This window comes from Odocoileus virginianus, chromosome 17 (genome assembly GCF_023699985.2).
Source record: "Odocoileus virginianus isolate 20LAN1187 ecotype Illinois chromosome 17, Ovbor_1.2, whole genome shotgun sequence".
In the NCBI taxonomy this organism is placed as follows: Eukaryota; Metazoa; Chordata; class Mammalia; order Artiodactyla; family Cervidae; genus Odocoileus; species Odocoileus virginianus.
Window position 1 is genome coordinate 50,703,558 of NC_069690.1, and position 21,458 is coordinate 50,725,015.

General features: G+C 48.4%; 2 protein-coding genes across 5 annotated transcripts in view; both read left to right on the forward strand.

Annotated features, from left to right (window-relative positions):
• The window catches only part of TIMP2 (TIMP metallopeptidase inhibitor 2), a 50,346-nt gene extending 44,959 nt beyond the window's left edge, over window positions 1-5,387 (forward strand). For both annotated transcript variants that reach the window (XM_020896591.2, XM_020896592.2), the window contains exons 4-5: window positions 3,474-3,598; window positions 5,078-5,387. In XM_020896591.2, coding sequence (XP_020752250.1) covers window positions 3,474-3,598; window positions 5,078-5,275 — 323 coding nt within the window. In that variant the 3' untranslated portion in view covers window positions 5,276-5,387. The remainder of the gene's footprint in view (window positions 1-3,473; window positions 3,599-5,077) is intronic.
• Window positions 5,388-15,553: 10,166 nt separating this feature from the next.
• USP36 (ubiquitin specific peptidase 36) overlaps window positions 15,554-21,458 on the forward strand; it is a 32,955-nt gene continuing 27,050 nt past the window's right edge. Inside the window, exons 1-2 of one of the 3 annotated variants that reach the window (XM_020896586.2) lie at window positions 15,554-15,716; window positions 18,017-18,179. The gene's annotated coding sequence lies outside the window, so the exon portion shown is untranslated. Of the gene's footprint in view, window positions 15,717-18,016; window positions 18,180-19,797; window positions 19,893-21,458 lie in introns of those variants that run through there. The other 2 variants (XM_020896587.2, XM_070479846.1) reach the window with 2 other exon arrangements.

The window sequence follows — 21,458 nt, forward strand, 5'->3', positions numbered from 1 at the left end:
CTGCCAGGCTTCTCTGTCCATGGAATTTTCCAGGCAAGAATACTGGAGCGGGTTGTCATTCCTTTCTCCAAGGGATCTTCTGACCCAGGGATTGAATCTGCGTCTTCTGTGTCTCCTGCATCAGCAAGCGGATTCTTTACCCCTGTGCCACCCGAGAAGCTATCGTCTTAAGCTACCATACATTTCACATTGGAAGCAAGCAACAGGGGGCACATTTTAGTTTCCTAACTGGCCATGGAGCGTAAGATTAATAAAAGGCCCTTCCACTGGCTACTGACTCACACCATTACAGAGGAACCTCTCTAAGCCAGCTTCGTTCCCTGGCTCAGTGAGGCGGCTCTGGATTCAATCTGGTGTTTACTTTCTGAAGCACAGAATCTAGATCTTGTTTTCCTGGAGTCACAACGGGCTAACCAAGAATCACGGGGCACAGAAAACCACTCAGCTAGTGCTGGCTGCAGCCCCACGAGTGACCACACAGCCTGGGGCAGCCCACCTCCTCCTGGGCTGATGACTCAGCTTCACATGTCGAGTTGGCACCGTGAGACGCTTGTGTTCAGGAACTGTTACAGAGTCGGCCCTGTCATTTTCTTCTCCAGTCCTCATCTCCGGAAAGAAAAGTAAACATACAACCCTCAGTTACAAATTTTAATTAATTCCTGCTTTTCTGTGTCCAAGAAAGACTTTGCTTTTTTCCAAGGCAGACAGATGCTCACGTACCAAATCAAGTCTTAATTATCTCTATCGAAAGGCATCTCTTCTTAACATTCTGAGATGCTACACCATTTACACATGACATTTAAAGCATGGGAACTGGGAACTGGGGCCATTGAAAATACACAGTTTCAGACTTCCCTGGTGGTTCAGTGGTCAAGAATCTGCCTGGCAATGCAGTGGACATGGGTTCTATCCCTGGTCTGGGAAGATCCCATACGCTGCAGAGCAACGAAGCCTCTGTGCACAACTACTGAGCCTTCGTGAACAACTTTTGAAGCCCGTGCTCTGCAGAAAAGAAACCACTGCAGTGAGAAGCCCATGCACTCTCTGCAACTAGAGTAGTCCCTGTTCGCTGCAACTAGAGAAAACCCTCACGCAGCAACAAAGATCCAGCACAGCCCAAAATAAGTAAATGAAATTTTTTTTAAAAAGAAAAAAATTGCATTTCATCTCCGTGCTGTGCCTTTGCCCACTTTCTGTGGAAGCCTGAACTGGTGGTGAAAAGGCTTAAAAAGGAAAACAGCAAAAAAAAGATATTGAAACACATTGTTAGAACAAATAACCATGTCATCATCAGTAAACTTCTACTGAGCCATTATTATGTTCAAGGAACTATGAATAAAAAAGTATTAAGACACAACCATTACCCTTTGTGCTTATGACCTGATTAAAGAACACGATATGCAAGAAAGGCAAAGAACAATGTGACGTGGGAGACTAATGCCAGTCACATGATGCAGTGGAAGTTGCTATGTAAGTTTGGAGGGAGGGACTGGAATGAGTACTCTGCCTGCCTCTAATGAATGACCAGGCCGGGCAAGGTCAACGCCAGAAGAAACCAAGATATAGGAAACAGTTACTTGCCATTGTCCATTTAGCTCCCTGTCTATTCTGTACTCTTTAGAAAATGGCTGTGTGTGTGTGTTCAGTTGTCAAGTTGCGTTCAACTCTTTGCAACCCCATGGACGCCAGGCCTCCCTGTCCCTCACCATCTCCTGGAGTGTGCCCAAGTTCGTGTCCATTGAATTGGTGATGCCATGCAACCATCTCATCCTCTGTCGCCTTCCTCTCCTTCTGCCTTCAATTTTTCCCAACATCAGGGTCTTTTCCAGTGAGTCAGCTGTTTGCATCAGGTGGCCAAAGTATTGGAGCATCAGCTTCAGCATCAGGCCTAGAAAAAATTACAGCTGTTTTTGAAGCTTAAGGTCACCCAGACACATCTTTTTTTTAGCTATTAGGATCAGAATGAATGCAATCAAGGAGTCCTCCTGCTTCTTGATCCTTTTCTTTACCTGGAATGTCAGACAAGTCCAAGAAAAAATAGAAGGCTTGAAGGTTAGAGGTGTGGTTAAGACAGAAAGAAGAGCAGGAGAATTCACACCTGGGGAGTGCTGCCTGCCACCTGCCCAGCACAAAGGATGCCATTGGTGCCACGTGCAGCCTCAGGCAAGCTGATGTCTTTCCCCTGATGACAGGTTTCTGTTTCACTTCCTCCTGACGGGATGCAGTGGATAAGCTCTCTGCATCAGCACTTGGCTGAGTTGTGTTTCTATTAGCGATTGTTGGTGGCCAGGGCTGTGCCTGAGATCATTAAGTTGGAAGCGCTGCAGCTTTGTCAAGCCAAGATGCCCAGGGTGCAGCCCGGGGCTCCTGTCTGCCTCTCAGGGAGTCGCGTGTCACTCTCTGCCAGGCTCTGGTGTCATCACTGGGCATCTGTGTGTCTTGACAAGGTGCCATTGTAACAGGAAGGACAAGATTTTAGACGACCTCCCCAGCCCTCATTAGGTCCTGTCATTCACCAGAATACACTGGTCTGTCTTTTTCTTCTGCTCTGCTAATGCCTGGGCTGTCACCAGTGAGAACTCTTCACAAAAGGAGGAAGGGGCCTGAGTTAGGAGTCTAAGGAGCGAAAGGTGTCTTATCAAGCATCTCATCATGCCCAATACAGGGAATTTAGGGCAGATTGCTGATTTTATAAAATTCTGCTCTTACAGTTCTTCGCACTGTTCATAATGGAACAACCCAGAATTACAGGTTCAACATCATATGGAGGAAATGCTTGTGAATAAATATTTGGTGGAAAAAAACACAAGAAACAACATAATCTACATACAACAGTGACATTTTTCACTTGAATTCATGTGCATAAAAGAATATTGAAAGGAAATGCATCAGAATGTTAGCTCTAGGTAATGAAAAGAGATGTTTTTAAAAGTTACTTTCTTAAGTTTTCTACAGTGAGCTTGCATTCTTATACTCCGAATAAATATTCCATGGTGTATGAGTCTGCTCAGGCTGCTATAACAAAAACCACAGACTGGAGGCCTTAAGCAGTAGAAATGTATTTTCTCACAATTTTGGAGGCTGGAAGTTCAAGATTAAGATGTTGACAGAGTTGGTTTCTTTGGAGGCCACTCTCCATGGATTGTAGATGGCCAGTTTCTCCGTGGTCATCCCTCTGTGTCTGTCTGTGTCCTAATCTCTTCCTCTTACCAGGGCATCTACTGGATTCGGACGCACCCTAATGACCTCATTTTAATCAATTCTTTAAAGACCTTCGCTCTCAATAGAGTCACACATCCTGAGGTGCTAGGGGTCAGGGCTTCAATCTCGGAGCTTTGGAGGGGACACAAAATAGCCTACGGCCCAGGGTACTGTCAGAACTAACCCTCCCTATGCCTGAGTCTCATCCAGATGCAGGAAAAAGAAGAGAACCCGTAATTTCATTCTGAGCTTGGTGACCCCTGTCTCCTCAGGGAAGGCCGAGGGGAATGGCAATATGCATATCACCCTCTGTGACTTCATCGTGCCCTGGGACACCCTGAGCACCACCCAGAAGAAGAGCCTGAACCACAGGTACCAGATGGGCTGTGAGTGCAAGGTAAGCTGCCACCACCTCCTCCAGGTGGACTGCCGGGGGTTGATCCCTGACTTTCCTAGGGCCTCTCAATCCACAGGGTCCTGACTTAGGACAGGGCTCTGAGGAGGTGTGGTCTGCCCACAAGTGAGGGTGTCCAGCCTGGGACTTTTGGGAGCTAAGGGGAATCTGACCACGTGGGCTGCAGCTTCTAGGAAGGGAGCCTTCTAGCAGGAGGAGTTTTGTGGGCAGAACATGGGCCTCAGGAATGTCTTTCTACAAATGTACAAGTGCAGAGACTTGGTGTGCCTTGGGAAAGAACATCCCAGGTGTTATGGTTTTGCCAGTGTACCGCCATTTCCACACATGGGTCCATGTAAATATGGGGTCTGTGTGTTGAGAACCCCTGAAGCCCCTGCCTTTCTTCTTGAAAGCACCCCAGAGGTGGTGCCAAACACAGTTACAGCAGCGCAAACGCTTAGACGCAGCCATAGAAGGTGAGATCTGCGTGGCCCCCAGGGTCCCATTCTGTTGTCTCCTAATATCCCCCGGTCCCCACCGCCCCTCCCCCAGCCCCAGCATAGGATGTGAGTCTGGGCCCAAGATTGTGAGTCTGTGGCCCGGAGATTGGCCTGTGCCAGTTCACACTGCTTCTGTGGCCTTCCTGCCCATCCTGGTAGATGCTCGCTAGCCCAGCCCTTAGCTCGTTCACAGTGTGAATTCTGACCCACAACTACTTGTAAGTCTAGCAAACTCCTCTGTGCCCAAGGTGAAGTTAAGAAAAAAAAAAGTTCCTCCTTTTTCTTTGCATGGCCTGAAGGTTTGCACCCTCTGGTGGACTCAGGTTCTTTTGCCAAGACGCTATTCATCCTTGCTGATCTCCTCGAAGCGTCCGTGTGCTTGGGAGCAAGACGCTGTTCTTTTTACTTGAGTTGAACCTGTCTGATAGTCAAAACTCTATTGCTTTTTGTTTTATTTATATATTATGAGATGCCCCCTTCCTTATTTTTGGCCGTGCAATGAGGCATGTGAGATCTTAGTTCCCTGACCAGGGATTGAACCCATGCCCTCTGCCGTGGAAGTGCAGAGTCTTAACCACTGGCCCATGAGGGAAGTCTCTCAAGGCCCTTTATTGTTGTTGTTGTTAAACTCTCTGGAAGGTGGGGCTAAGCTGAAGCCGGTTTGTTGTGCTCAGAGAAGGTAGACCAGATGGCACAAAGTAGAAGGCGTGCTTACAGTAGCTAGGGGGTACAGAAAGGTTTCTGTCCTATCTTGGACAGGCTGCCTGCTGCCATTTGGAGAGTCTGGGGCTCAGGAAAGCCTACTGATGGAGCAGGTTCGACTGCAATCCCAGCTCCCTCCCTCCTTCCCTGCTGCACATACCTGGTCATTCATTCTGCACACTGACCTTGAACACCTTCACCAGGTGAAGGCCAGGTTCTGGAGACGCCCCATGAGTGGCCTTGGTCCCCAGCTGAATCCACCTCATGTCCCCCTTCCTAGATCACACGATGCCCCATGATCCCATGCTACATCTCCTCTCCGGATGAGTGCCTCTGGATGGACTGGGTCACGGAGAAGAATATCAACGGACACCAGGCCAAATTCTTCGCCTGCATCAAGAGAAGCGACGGCTCCTGCGCCTGGTACCGCGGAGCAGCACCCCCCAAGCAGGAGTTTCTGGACATCGAGGACCCGTAAGCAGGCCACCAGCACCCCTGGGGCCAATTGACAGCGTCCAAGAGTTCAGACTGGTCCAGCTCCGACATCCCTTCCTGGAAACAGCATGAATAAAAACAGTCATCCAAGTGGCTTTAAGTTAGTGTGATTCTCCTCTCCGCCCCCATCTTCATTTTAAACATACAGGTGTGGGTCTGGAGGCAGAGATGGGTCCCACACCCCATCCGCCAACCTGGGCACTGTGCATCTTGGTCTCCCGTCCCTGGGTGCGGGCAAGGGCCGGACGCACAGGTGTCCCTCCCGGGCCCAGCCCTGGCACTGTCACAAACGCTGAGCAGACAGCACTTGGGGTCCCCAAGCCTGGTCAGGGCAGAGCCTGGAAATGTACATTTTGCGGGAACTTTCGAGGGTCATTGCCGGACTGTGTAGCAGGCCTACCAGGTCCCTTTCATCCTGAGAGGGGCATGTCCCTCAGTTCCAGTAGTTTCCACACCTCTGGCCCTAGGGTGGTGGCCCCTGTGCACCCCCTGTCTCCCCCACGCCCACCATGGACTCCCAGCGTCTGTGACTTCCGGGAGCAGCCCTGGACCACTGGCTTGCTCTGGAAGGATCCCCAGTTAATCATATTAATCTGCAGGATTCCAGCAGGAGCTTCCCTCCCTGGCCTTGTAGAGATGTGAGGGCGGCAGGCTTCAGCTCCAGCCAAGTTTTTTGGGTCCCATCCCCGGCCCGCAGGACCCGCCCCAGCCCTTGAGGGAGCCTGTGACATCCTGCCCTGGCGTAGATGTTTGGCAGGGAGGCCTGGCTGCCCCTAGAGTTCATTCCTGAGCTGCTAAGTCCCCTCTCACACCCTCCTCTGTCTGGCCTTGGGCACCCAGGTGGAGGGGCATGAATTGGCTTTGCGAGGGGCTCTGTGTGGCCAGTGGCATGAACTACCCCTGCTGTCTGGCACATCTTGAAGACATCAAAAGCTGGGTCCTGCCCTGTCCCCCAACACACCTCAGAGCCCCCCAAGCAGGTGCCAGAGTTTTAACAGTGTGACTCCCTGGAAGACTGACCGTCAGTGTGCCCCGGGGGTGCAGGGGTTCCCCAGAGTGAAGTCAGCAAAGCACAGAATGAAGACCTCCCTTGGGAAGGATGAATTTTGGCGGGGAGGTGGTGTTAGTAAAGCGCTCGTGGCTTTTCTGGGCCTCCAGAATACTGTGGCCGGCTTTAAGAGACATCTCATTCTGCTAAAGATGAATTCTTAGGGAATATGTGAACCCAAATTTACCCGTGTACCCACCCTCCTCTGCTTATATTTCTTGTGTTACAAAGATCTCCAAGTTAAGAAACTTCATAGGGAGCTAAGGAGCCTAGCTGTTCCCTAAAGATAGTTTCCTGATGCCAGTAAATTGGGGGTTAATGGAGTCAGAAATTTCTCAGTAACAGTAAAGATAATCTCCTTTTTCTCCCCACTTGTGCTGTAAAGGTCAACTGTCCTAAGTTTATCATGCACGCTATGCAAACACACAATGAAACTGGAGTCTGTTGGCCTGGGAGTAGTCGTTCTGCAGAGTTTTCCCAAAGTCATCTTCTAAGCCTGCTCTATTCTGTGGTGACCCCAAAGCACCTCTGAGACTCCTGACCCTCCCCCGCTGTGACATGCACCCCCCCATGCTCACCCGGGGGCCTGGTCAGCACAGATTTTGATGACCCCCTTTCTAGGGCAGACTAGGGGACTCTCCAGGAATTCAGCCCGCTCCAAGGGCATCTTCATGTTGTGCAGTGATAGAAAGTTTGTAAGATGTCATAATGGACCAGTCCGTGTGATTTCAGTATATATAAGAACACCAGACCCTCCAGTCAATATAACACCCTACCCCCGTCTGCTTCCTGTACGGTGTTATCATATGTAACATTTACTCCTGTTTCTGCTGATTTTTTTTTTTAATGTTTTGGTTTGTTTCTGACATCAGTTGTAATCATTCCTGTGCTGTGTTTTCTATTACCCTCGATAGGGGTTAGACTCGCACCTTTTTTTCCCCAAAGGTTTCTGCATCGTGGGAGCTTTGGATCCAGAGTGGAAATGGCATGATAGCTAGCCTATGATGGTGATTCCTTCAGACCTTTTCTTCCGTTCTTTGAGTATCATTGCTTTTCTGTCTCCTATTTTTTGTTCTCTTGTTCCAGTTATTACAAAGCAAAGAATCTTTGTGTAGGTTGGTTCTAAAAAATGGCCTTTATATTCAATCCACGCACATTGGTCTTGTAGCCATGCTGAGTCAAGATGAAGAACACAATGGTGGCCAAGAATCCACTCAAATACTCTCACAGTCAATAATTGCCATATATATATAGTTTAAGAAGGCTCTCCATTTGGCATTAATTTATATGTTATGTTCTAAGCACTGCTCTTTCCTCCCTCTATTCTTGTCTTCTGCAAGCGACTCAAAGTATTTAAAATAAAGTTTACATTGTAGTTATTTCCAAATCTTTGCTTGATAAGTATTAAGAAATATCGGACCTGCCGCCGTAATTTAAAGCTTTGTTGATCTTGTTTGTTTTTGTTTGGATTTTTTTTTCGTTTGTTTGTTTTCTCAATTTTGGGGCAATGTGATTTTGCTGGAATATGAAGTCTTGAGACCTTCCTTTGCTGGGAACACGTGAGAGTTGTTGAAAGTCGACAAGCAGACAGCGCATGTCTCCGATGCTTTGTGTCTTTCTCAAGTGACCGCTCGGTCCGTGGACAATAAACAGTATTATCAGTGAGAACGCTGGCTGTCTTCATGTGGTCATTTCCGACATTCCGAGCTGCCCCTTTCTAACTTTGGAACAGGGGAGGGTGGGAGTTGGTCTGGTGTTGGTTAGTCACTAAGTCGTGTCCGAATCTTTGGGGACCCCACAGACTATAACCCACCAGGCTTCTCTGTCCATGGGATTCTCCAGGCAAGAATACAAGAGTGGGTAGCCATTCCCTTCTCCATGGGCATCTTCCTGACCCAGGGATGGAACCCATATCTCCTGCATTGGCAGGCAGATTCTTTACCACTGAGCCACCAGGGAAGCCTATAAGTTGGTTTATCTCCTAAGAAACAGGCCTGGGGGCTTGGAGGTCTCCATGGGATGTGGCCGAGAATTAGGGCAGGCGACAGTGAATGTGGTTTCTTAAATTGGCCAAGAGGCAGGACAGGGTCCCTTCATTTGGTACATACATCTCCCTTTCTGTTATGGAGCATATCTCACACTCACACACACACACACACACGAAAACAGACCTGCATCCATTTTGCATCTCCCACCATCAACCCACTGTTTTCTTTCCCTGCACCTACTTGCCCAACCACCCTACCCAAGGTTATCAGGAAGTTTCTAGACGTCAGTTCTGTCCGTTTTCAGTACGTATCTCTCAAAACAAAAGAAAAAAAAACTATTTTAAAAACCTTTCCAAAATACTTAAATCACACCTTGAGAACATAATTATAATTGATGAATGTCATGGACTAGTCGGTGTTCAGACACCGCTGATGGTCTCATAAATGCTTTTTTACAGTTTGTTGCTTTGAATCAGGATCCAAATAAGATCCACACGTTGCAGCTGCTCCCTCAAGTCCCATGTTTACAGCTCCCCTCCTTGCCCCCTCCCTCCTTGGCATCGGTGCCTGTTCTGACCTGCAGGCCACATTTGGGGTCTAGACACAACCATTTTATTTATTTTATGTATTTAGGTCAAACGTGACTTTTTAAAAAGCACTTCTTATGGAAATTTTCAAATACATACAGAAATGCAGAGAATGACATCATAAACTCCATGCACCCATGATCCAGTTTCAACAATCTTTCCTTTTCTTGATCTTTGCAAGTACTTTTCAGTCCATCTGAAGACCCACATATGGGGTGAGCAGATTGTTAGGGATCCTACCAGACACCACTGTTCCCCCACCTCAGCTTTATTCATTCTGTGAAAGAAAAGCATTGGGGGCAACTGAGGACAGCCTGGCGCTCGGGTCGGAGCCCACAACAGACATGTGGGTTCAGAGTGGAAACACAGAAGCCTCTGCAGGACCCGGTTTAGGATAAGGGTTGGGGGTGGAGGGTGGCAAGGGGGTGGGGGAGCCACCCGGGCTGGTGAAACCCTTCAGATATTTGAGGGGCACTCTCTTTTCCCCCCTAAGTTATTGCTGGACATATTTATCTGATCTAACTTAAAATCAAGCCAGGAGAGCAGAGCTTGAATAATATTTTTTTAAATAATTTTATTTATTTATTCTTGGCTGTGCCTTCCATTTCTAGGAAGGGCCTTGTAGTGAGTGGTTTGTTTTTAACGTGTTTGTTTTCAGAACAAAGGCAAATTTCTCTCCTTTATTTATGAATTTTGAAGCAACGATGACAGCAAAATCCTAGTCTCAGTGAGGACACTTGATCACGTCAAGATGCCTTGTTGCGAGCTGTAATTTCCAAATCTAAAGGATAAAGTTCAATGATGTGGGAAATTCACCTCTATATTCTGTGTCTTCCAAACCAGGACACTTTTGACAGAGAAAAGGGGGTGTCGTGAACGATGAGTGGGGCCAGTCGGTGTCCAGCTGCCTGTCCTGGGAAGCTGGGAAACTGTGATGCAGTGTCACCCTGCCTTTAGGGGACATCTTCCAACCACACAAGGAATATCACTGTCCGTCCCCCCCCCCCCCCCCCGCAATGCTGTATTCCCAGGTGCTAGGGCTCATCCTCAGATGTAGCACTCCACAACCCTGGGACTGAAAAGCCTTGCCCTGTGGTCTGGGAGCAAAGGTGTACCAGCTCAGGCAGCTCTGGATGCCAGAGCAAATGACCCCAGCAACCCAGGGACTAACACAAAGGAGTTGATTTCTTGCCAAGACCAATGGAGACGTTTGGTGGACTTCCTCCATGGCTGATTCGGAACCTGGACTCCTCCCCTTGGTTGTCCCCCACCACCTTCCAGAGCCTTGGAGTCCTCTGTTTTCAGCCAGAAGGAGGAGGGAAGGAGGCAGCATAGATTCTCAGACTCTTTGGCTTGGGGGTGACCCCTCCCACCTCCTCTCGCAGGCACTGGATGGATTGAGTCACCATTCAGCCATTCAACACTATTCAACATGCAGCTTCTGCCCATGGCCCCTCTGTCTCTACCCACCTGCTTCCCAAGTAAGCCCAGATGGCACAGAGAAGTCTGGGTGGGCCTGCTATATGTTCCCTGGGCAGTGCTGGAGGTAAGGGCCTGCCAGCAAGGTGGTGTCAGGACTGAAAAGGCAGGGTCTTCAACACTCTTGAAAAGTTAATGCAATCTAGTCCTGAGGCCAAAGAGATACACGCAATGCTTTGAGGAAAGGAACAGAGCCATGCAAAGGACCACTGTGCTACAAAGCCGCCCAAGGGGAAAGGAGCGGACCAGACCAGACCCAGCAGCAGGAGCAACACTCAGGCGGATGAGGCCTTGTGGGAGAGTTTGGGAAAGGGAGGTGGGTCTGCAGAGAGGAGGAGGAGTCGTGATGAAAGCCATGGGGACTGGGGATCGCACAGCTTCCTTAAAGATTCAAGCAGGATTGCAGTATTGGCAGCTGAGGGAAGCTACTCCCAAACACAGGGAAAATACACACCTGTGGCATTTACTCTGGGTGAATTTTCCTTTTTATTTATTTATTTAATTGGCTGCATTGGGTCTTCGTTATGGCACACAGGATCTTTGTTGTGGCATGTGGAATCAAGTTCCTCAACCAGGGATCGAACCTGGGCTCCCCCTGCATTGAGAGCTTGGAGTCTTAGCCATGGGACCACCAGGGAAGTTCCAGGATGAGTTTTCTTAGAGAGGAAGCTTTGCCTGGGAAGAGAAGGAGGAGGCAAGCGTGTGTCCACGGCCAGCACAGGGATTTAAGGCCCATCAGCTACTTTTTGGCCAAACCACCAAACACCGGCCCAGTTCCATTGCAGGACATCTGCATGCAGGGGAAAGAAGGCCTAAAGCAAAACTCTGGGAGCCCTGCCACATGGCTTTTCCTTGGTGAGTTCAACCAGACCGGGTTTAGATCTAATTAGGCAGTCTCTAGAAACTGGAAATTGTAAGGGTTGTGTAGGCCCAGTAGGAGCAGCTCATTGGAACCAAAACTTTACAATGACTGATGTAAAAGAAGAACAATGATTAATTTACAATTAGAAATGCGATGTAGATATTTGCGTAAATTAACATAAATCTTTGGTCATCTACAGGTTGTGAAATGGGGGGTTGGAGGGGGAGGGGAGCGTCTAGTCCCTTTTACCCCAACCTCCAAGGTGAGAAACCCCCAGGTGACTGCTGGGCAATGATACTGTTAATTTGTTAACCCACCTCTTTTTTAAAAGTGAAAGTGAATGTCGATCAGTTGTGTCCGACTCTTTGCAACCCCATGGACTATATATAGTCTGTGGAATTCTCCAGGCCAGAACACTGGAGTGGGTAGCCTTTCCCTTCTCCAGGGGATCGACCCAACCCAGGGATCGAACACAGGTCTCCTGTACTGCAGGCAGATTCTTTATCAGCCGAGCCACAGTTCAGTTCAGTTAGCTGCTCAGTCGTGTCCGACTCTGTGATCCCCACTAAGCCACAAAGAATGCCCTTTTTTTAAAAAAAAGGTAAGTTCTAATTAGATTCATTTCAGTTACAGCTTTTTTTTTTTTTTTAATTGAGAATACTTCATTCTTTCATCTTCAGTGTTTCTCTGGTTTCCTCCTTCAGGATTTAGAGATTATTCAGTTATCTCATCTCTAGCATTTTATTTGCCATTTAGTTGGATTTTGCATTTATCCACTGTACCTTTGTTCACCAGGCCCAGGGACACACAGATGAAATAGGTCATGGTGGGGAAGGAAAGAGAAATTCAGAAAATTTCTAGCTGAATGTATAAGTGGAATGTTCTGCCAGCCAAACGCAGCAACAACCGAGTGACAGGGATAGGGGGAATCCAGAAACACTTCTCGGAGAAGGTGGTGCCAAAGGAGGTGGTTGAAAGACAGGCAGGCAAGAGAATTTTATGCCAAAGACCAGCCTGAGCCTGGAATAGAGATGGCCTGATTGGGGCCTGGTGTGGTGGGGGGCGGGGGGATCGGAAGGCAGGACTAGCTCTACTGAAGGAAATCAACCCTGAATATTCTTTGGAAGGACTGATGCTGTAGCTCTGATACTTTGGCCACCTGATGTTACAAACTGACTCATTGGAAAGGACCCTGATGCTGAGAAAGAATGACGGCAGGAGGAGAAGGGAGCGACAGAGGATGAGATGGTTGGATGGCATCACTGACTCAATGGACATGAGTTTGGGCAAACTCCAGGAGACAGTGAAGGACAGGGAAGCCTGGTGTGCTGCAGCCTGTGGGGTCACAGAGAGTCAGATATGACTTAGTGACTGAACACCTGCTGAAAGATCCAAGGCAGGGAGTGGCTGGGGAGGAGGGGAAAGGCCTGCAGGAGCCAGCCCCCACCCCCATCCCCAGGCTATTAGAGACTATGCTAGTGAGCTTGATTTTCCTATCAGCAAGGGTAGGGGGTGGCAGGGAGTGAAAAGGAAAGGATTTCAGACAGGCGTGAAATGGGTTGGGGAGGCCTTTTAAGTATATCATTCTGTTTGGCAGTTTGAGCAATGGACTCCGCTATAATCCAGTAAAGTAGGGGAAAGCAGAGAGCGGTTTTCCTTGGGCAATTGGATGGAGTGGAGGGAATGGCTTGAGGAAATCTTTGGAAAGTAAAATTAGCAAAATTCATTAAGAATTTACATGGGGGTGAGGGAGAGAGGGGAACCCAGGATGCTAGCCAGGCAGGTGGATGTTCGGGTTACAGTCTGCATCAGTCCAAGTCCAACCAGGAACCCCCAAACCACTCTGCACAGCCTTTAAAACAGCAGGGATTAAGGCAGGGACTGGTTACATACTGATGGAAGAAACTCTCTGAGAAGCCAAGGGAACAGCAGGAAGCTGTTAGCACCTCCAGGGTGGAGGGGAAGAGACAGGAGGCTACCCTATCACAGCCCAGGGAGAGGACAGGTGGAAGGCTGCAACCGCAGTATGCCTCCCTGGATGGAGCCAAAGCCACTGCTATAAAGCCACTGCCAGTCTCAGCAGTGCCCCCATGTGGTCAGACTGGGAAAACAGCTGAAAAGGGAGAGGATTTGGTCTGAACTCCAGCACACCAGGCCAAGTGGGCAACAGGGCAAAAGGCGAGGAAGCTTAGCGGAGCGTGGGAAGCTTCGTTTCTGGGCATGATGAGTTTCAAGATGGTCATCGGCCCTCCAGCGGAGGTATCCAGAAGGAACTGGATAAGGGCGAGAGTCTGCACGTCTGGAATTTACCAGCCTACAGGCAGTAGTTCAGTTGCCTGGTTACAGCAATGGATGTGCTCATAGAGTAAGTATGTTACATAAAAGAAACATTCAAATTATTTTCCCAAATGGTTGCATCATTTTCCAATCCCTGAAGTTTTACAATCTATCCACTCCACATTCCCTCCAGCATGTAGTCTTTTAGTTTCCAGCAGTTCCAGAGAGTGTGGAATGAGGTCACTGTGGTTTTAATTTGCATTTCTCTGATGACCTTTGAGATTGAGCATTTTAGGAAAGACTTTCATATTGCCATGTGAACACACCTGTAGATTTCACTCAGAAGGCTTCTAGGAGGGTATTTGAAAGGGGAGTAGGGTGGAAATGTGTGTGGCCAAAGGTTCCTCCCAACTTCCAGGTCTCACATCACATACTAAAGCAGCATGTGGGCTTTTCTGGCAACAGGTTTGTCATCTCAGAAAAATTTGGGGATTACCTCTGAGGGCCCGAGCTAAAGGTGTGAACTTGGAGCCTGAGAAACCTGGGTTTAAACCACCACTTGCTTGCTGGGATGCTGCAGGCTCAGTATTTTCATCTGTATAACGGGCATGGTTATCTTTTTGTAGGGTTGCCATGAGGATTAAATCAGATAGTGTGGGTAAGTGGCCAGTTCGGTATCTGGCACATAATATGAACTCAGTTAACAGGAGCAAATGTCACTGGTATTGTTATTAGAATCAAAGATATGCTGGAGATTATCTTTATTTCATAGATGATCATATGGAGGCCTGTGTTAGTTAAGTCTCCAAAGGCGCTAATTAGCACAGAGCTGGGATAAAACTGAGGTCTCCTCATTCTCTGGCTAGTTACTAGCCCCTCTGACCACCTGCCTCCAGTTTTTCATCACTCATTATACACTGTATCAGGCTTGGATTAGTGAAAACAATATTTGTCTGAATCATTGTTTTAGGGCACAGAATGGACTCAGTGACAAATTCCAGCCTGAATCTCTGAAGTTGAGGATTCTCACAGATAGGGCAGAGCTCAACAGCAGGCTCTCACCAGCTTATGCTTGTTTGCTTTTTCAAAATAGCATCACCCCTCAAATGATAACTACAGGTGAATTTTATCCCAATCACACCCAATCTCTCTTTCCATCGCCAGCCCCCACCCACCTCTGCCTGAAGGACTGGGTGGGAAGGAGCATGACAGCTAGCTCAAGGCTTCTAGTTGCTTCACCCAGTATCGTCCATCCTGCCTTTCACATTTGTTACCCAAAGACACAGTAGATTGAGTTGCGTACTCCAGTGCTGCCTTTTGGAAAAAGTAGTTTACTGTGGAGTAACAATATTCCTTTGCTTCCATGAAGTATTTGGAGGTCAGGCCTAGGATCACACTCTCTCTACCCGCCCTGGAGACCAGGATGGGTGGCAACCAAGAGGATTCAGGTGAAAAAGATTTTTTAAAATACGAAAAACAGAAACGTGTTTGCAAACATTCAACCACAACCTTAACGCAGTTGTCACGGGATGAGGGTTCTGAAATGAAGCAAGGGAGTGGGGTTGAGGAAATTGATCAGGGCCCGGGACACTGCGGAGGTCAAATGCCATCACTCCCGACCCCTTCATCCCAAGAGCTCTCGGTCCGCTCTCCGGGCTTTACTGGGCCTGCTACCCTCTTTTGGCCCGATCGGTGTCTCGGTCACTAAATGCCCTGGAGGGTGCAACCAAGCGCCCGCCCAACGCCACCACCGGGACGATAGGCGAAAATGACCGACCCCCAAAAGCAGCCCAAAGCACGCCCAGTGTGCCGGACCCGGAAGCAGGCAGTTCACGTGCTCTGCGGGAAGTCGCCAGGCGCGGGCCAAGAGGGTGGGGCGCCTCCGACTCTGCGTGCTTACGTCATCGCGTAGGCTGGCGGGGCCGCGACATGGGGGAGGTGACGTTTCTGGAGCGTCCAGCGACTGTGGGCGGACCCAGGGACTATGGCGGAAGAGAGCACCGCCTCTTAAAGCCACCGGGGGCCTCTCGGGGTTCCGCCGCGCGGGGCCGCACGCCGCGTCTGCTTTAAGAGTCGCCGTGACACGTGTGTGAGGCGCCGGAGACCCGGATGGTGCGTGTGCGGGGCCCGTGCCGAGTAGACGCCAGCGACGCTGCCCTGTAGCCGGGCCAGCTGAGGGCTGGGTAAGTTGGGACCAGGTTGGGGCGGCGCGCAGCCTGGCTAAGGGACTTCCCCCGGGAGTTTGCCGCCCGACGCGGGGCGCACCCGTGGACACTCGAGGGGAGACATGGGTGTTTGTCTGCGCAGGGCTTGGAGGTTCACGAACGGTCCTCGGAGCTGCGCCGTCCGCGAGGGGCTCCGGGGTCCACGGGGAGGCCCTGGGGCCGTGCGTTCGCCAGGGGCTCTGGGGCCCACGGAGAGGCCCCTTAAATGCCCGTCCACGAGGGGTTCCGGGGAGGCCCCAGGGCTGCGCCGTCCCCGAGGGCTCGGCAGTCCACGGGGAGGCCCAGGAAATGTGCCCTCCGTCCGGGCTGCCCCAGGTCTGCTCTCTGCTCTTTCCTGCGCTTTCAGAGCGACCCACGGTGCAAGGGAGAGCTGGCCCGGTCAGGAGCCCAGGCAGGTCAGGAGGCAGCAGCCTGTGACGGTGTTGGACACGGTCGTTAGGCACAGCATCATTTATGCAGAGTTCAGATTTTCTCTGGAGTGGCTTAAGTTAGAATCAGGGCGAGGGCATTCGGTTTGTCAGCAGGGCTGATGTTTTGTTCCTTTATCTTATTTGTAAGAGATGGAGGAAGGCTCACTCCTGGAGAGGATAACGTTCCTCGTGGTTATAGTGAAGGGGTGGGTTCAAGATGTGAGTTTTTAAAATAGCCATTTCTTTGGTCGGGTAGTATTGGGTCTCCCCTGGGGTTCCCGGAGTTAGAGCAGCCTCCTAAAATAAAGATGCTAGAGAGAGGAAAAACATCCTGGTCCTGCCTCAGTCCACCGCCTGTAAGGGAGGTGGAGAATCAGGTCTCCGGGGAGACGGACACTCCGTTTGCTCTTTCCTGGCTGGGGCCCAGCGCTGGCTTTGCTGCAGAGGCCCCTGTAAAAGTGCCTCAGGGAGGCCCCAGCCCCGGGGACGCCTCCCCGCCAGCACGTGGTTGACCCTGTGAGTCTTGAGCGCAGTTTATGCTGGAAAAATGCATTTACAGGGAGGAGGGGGGAAAATGTGCTTGAATGGCAATCGAGAGCGCTTTGTTTGAGTAGAAGTGTGCATGGATAAGTATGAGCCTCAGTATGAGCTGTTCCTGGACAGTGGGAAAGAGCAACCTGCAGAGTTTTGAAGAGTGTGTTACCTGGTGTGTACATCAGAGGGCTTTTGATGGTGTATTACAAGGGCATCTTTTCTCTAGGTGGCTGCACCTCAGAGAAATCATTTGTAGGTTGTTGCTTAATGTTTCGGGTGGGACTGGCGATGTAGAGTTTTCATCTTTCTGTCAAAACTGGAAAAATTCGATTTGTTAAAAATTTCTTGACTCCATATTGAGGAGTGGGCTATGTAGTGTAGGTGTTCTCTAAGTTATTTATCTCAAATGAAATTGGGTTAAATCTCCCAAGTTCTGCTTATCCTCTAGCTTCAAGAGTTTCCCAAACCCATGTCTCTGCCCATGACAGAGTCCTCAGCGATATGAGGTGTTGACAAGAAGAGGGACATTGTAGGGAGTTTTCATGAGAAAAATCTTTACACATTGTCTTCATTCTGAGATCATGTTCATTGTGTCTTTTTTTTTTTTTTTTGAGTTAATATGCTTTTATTTATGGACATCAGACTTGGTGTAGTATCTAAAACTTGCTGTGAAGTAACATGGGGACAGGAGAGGAATTGCCTGATCCCACCCAGTAATTATTGAAGCTGAATAAGGGGAGCATGGCGGTTCCCTGTGCTGTTCTTTCTACATTGTATACTAATGTTTTCACAGTAAAAAAGTTTTTAAGTGCTTTAATTTTCTGTAATCATAGTGATTGTGGTTGGTAATTCAGGAGAAAAAAACCCGCAGACTTAGCTAGAGTGAAAATTTGGCAGCTGTCATTGCATGTTCGGTTTTCTTTTTTTTCTTTTTTTTTTGAAATCTTACTGGCTCATGAAAACTGAAAGTTGGAGATGATTATCTATTATCTCTCACTCTTTGCAAATGCAGTGGAGATTGGAGTTGACTAGTGAGTATGGGGAAGATATTTGTTCATTGGGCTTGTTGCTGGCGCGAAGGTTAAGGTCTCAGCAGAGGGCAGGGTTTTCGTATTATATCCATCAAAATCGTTTGCAGCTAGTTACCTTAGCTGTCCTCCACTCTTCCTGTGTTTCGCACTATCCATATTGCTTCTGCCTTAATGCTGACTATTAGCGGAAGATGGTTGGCCTTCCTATTTCACGTCCAGGGAGGAGGGCTGGTGAGACATCGGGAAGAGAGGTGGCTTTATGTGGTGTGCTTTCATCCCACAGATCTGATGCCTCTTCCGGACAACATGCTTGTAGCTCTGATGATTTAACGGGCCCAAAGCTGGGAAGCACGTGATTTTGAGGGCCCAGCACTCTGCCTGCCCAGCCCGGCCAAGCACCTGACCCCACGCTGCAGGAACAGCACGCCCGAGTTCAGACACCCCAGGTAAGCCCGCTCTTGGTCCAGCAGCCATTGTTCAGTTTGGTGAGCTCTCTTAGATAATTCTCCTTAGGAAAGCTTCTTTTATTTTTTTTCACGTCAAAGAACTTGTGCTTGCTTTTTTTTTTAATAATGTTTTTACATTTGTGTTCTTTATAGAAATTTTTATAGAAAAAGAAATTTGATCCATATACAGAATTAGGTGCCCCATAACTTAAATCTGGGTGGTTTCATCAGAGGTGCCGGAGGGAGTCTTTTCACTGCAGCAGAGTTTTGGGTCCGCCTGATCAGTTGGGTCTCCTGGGTCCAACCGGAGATCACATACCCAAGGGAGTCATCTTTTTTTCTGATGAAAGTATGTCGTGTAAGGAACCTCTTATCTAATTGTGAGTCAAATAGTCCTTGAGCTTTGGCCAGATGGTTGAGAGGTAGTGGATGAGACGGGAAAGTGGTAGATCCACGTGTAGCGGTCAGGGGTGACAGGGGTTTCTGGTTTGTTACACTGTGGTTCCTCAGCTAGTACTCAGCTCATATCCAGTGTGTGTCTCCCCATTAACCCCACAGGCACCTTTAATGCTGTTCTTATTCCTGTTTTATAAAGAATAGGCTCTGGCAGTCACAGTGATTTTTTTTCCCTGGAGTTTATAGCTATTCCAGGATGGAATAACGCAGGCATTCCAGAGTCCGAGCTGCCGCCGCGCCCCTGCCTGCTACACCGTCTCAAGCTTCAGGGTCTTGTGTATACTTTTCTGGTCCTGTTACTATCATTTGTCTCCTCTCTCACTTTTAAAAAGATAGTCTGCACAAGCACTATCCGATAACGCAAGCCACAGGTATCATTGGGTTTTGCATTGGCCACATTAGAAAATAAAAAGAAGCGGGTAGATGAATTTTATTGAATTTTATGAATTTTATTTAACCCAGTATACATCAAATATGATCATTTCAGGGCTTGTCTGGTGGTCTGGTGGTTAAGAATCAGCCCACTAGTGTAGGGGGCGTGGGTTCGGTCTCTGGTCTGGGAAGATCCCCAGTGCTGTAAGAGCAACTAAGCCCGCGTGCCACAGCTACTGAGCCGGTGCTCCACTGCAGCGCGGAGCCCGTGCGCCACAACTGGAGAAAGTCCGTGGGCGACGGCGAAGACGCAGAGCAACCGTAAATAAATGGATCAAATAAGAAGTGCACTTTGGCATATAACCAGCCTTAAAATGACTGAGACATTTTCCATGTGCAGACTCCAGTCTTGGAAGTCCACGTGTTTTACACTCCAGCACATCCCAGTTTGGACCAGCCTCCTTTCTTGTGTCTGGCGACCCCTTAAGGCTCATGGCCTTCTCGGTTTTGAAGACTGTGGGTCTGAACACAGGGGTGTCCTTATCTCACTCACCTTGGGAATTCCTTTATTATGTGGATCTGTGTGTGTGACCAGAGTGTCTTGCAAGAATTAGCATTTCCCTGGTTTTGAGCAGACGTTAGGCCCACGTGGTCGCCCTTTGAGGGAAATGACACCAAGCGTGATGTCCACAGTCACTTGATGGTATTTCTTTCTTTTTGTTTAAATTTTATGTATGTATTTTACTTTGCGTTGCTGCATGCTGTCTTTCTCTAATTGCAGAAGTGGGGACGGCGCTCTAGTTGCCGTGCACAGGCTTCTTGTTGCGGAGCACAGGCTCTAGGATTACGGCCTTCAGTCGTTGCAGTGCGTGGACTTGATATTAGGTTGGTGCAGAAGTAATTGCAGTTTCGGACCGTGAATTTTAAATCATTATAACTAGTCTTAACCACATCTATATTAATCAAAATAGGAACCCTTACAATCAACACATTTTTGCTGATGAGAAATAAGTTTGTTTATTCCTGTAGCATAAAAAATCCTTGCTTCAGGATTCAGTGAACTCTTGGAAAGCATTTTCTGCCTCCTGCTGGTTGTGAAAAGGTCTTCCCTGTAAAAAGTTGTCATGATGCTTGAAGAAGGGTAGTCAGTTGGCGAGGGGTCAGGTGAATGTGGTGGATGAGGTAAAACTTTGTAGCCCAATTCGTTCAACTTTTGAAGCGTTGGTTGTGTGACATGTGGTTGGTCATTGTCATGGGGAAGAATTAGGCCCTTTCTGTTGACCAGTGACGGCTGCAGGTGTTGCTGTTTTTGGTGCATCTCATCGATTTTCTGAGCATACTTCTCAGATGTAATGGTTTCCCTGGGATTCAGAAAGCTGTAGTGGATCAGACCTGGCAGCAGACCACAGGTGACCATGACCTTTTTTTGGTGCAAGTTTTAATTTGGGAAGTGCTTTGGAGCTTTTTCTTGGTCCAGCCACTGAGCTGATGGTTGCTGGCTGTCATAGAAAATCCCTTTCCATCACACTTCGCAATCCAATCAAGAAATGGTTCATTGTTGTGTAGAATAAGAGAAGATGACACTTCAAAATAACAATTTTTTTGATTTCCAGTCAGCCCACGAGGCTGAGCTTTTTCACCTTTCCAGTTTGCTCCAAATGCTGAAACATTGAGCTCTTAGGCAGCTTCTTCTGTAGTTGTGAGAGGTTCAGATTTGTTGATGGCTCTTAACTGGTCATTGTCACCTTCCGATGGTCAGCCACTGCGCTCCTTATCATCATGGCTCTGTCTTCTTTGCAAAACTTCTTTAACCACCACTGCACTGTACGTTCGTTAGCAGTTCCTGAGCCAAATGCATTGTTGATGTTGCGAATTGTCTCCACTGCTTTACAACCCATTTTGAATGTGAATAAAAAACTGCTTGATTTTGCTTTTTGTCTAACATTTCCGTAATCTAAAATAAATATAAAATAAGATTGAGGGCAGGAGGAAAAGGGGACGACAGAGGATGAGATGGTTGGATGGCATCACCGACTCAACGGACATGAGTTTGGGTAAACTCCAGGAGTTGGTAATGGACAGGGAGGCCTGGTGTGCTGCATGGGGTTGCAGAGTCAGACACGACTGAGCAACTGAACTGAAACAGCAAATAATTTAATTCATTAGCAAAAAACCCAGAAAGCAAGAAATATGCATTAAAATGATGTATAGCATAATCACATTTATGTAAGACTGTATTTCCAGTATCAAACAGCAAAGTGCAGCAATGCAAAACTGCAGTTACTTTTGCACCAAGCTAATAGTTGCATCACACAGGCTCAGTAGTTGTGGCACAGGGGCTTAGTTGCCCCGAGGAATGTGAGATCTTCCTGGACCAGGGATCAAACCCGCGTCCCCTGCATTGACAAGCACATTCTTCACCACTGGCCCACTGGGGAAGTCTCTACTCAG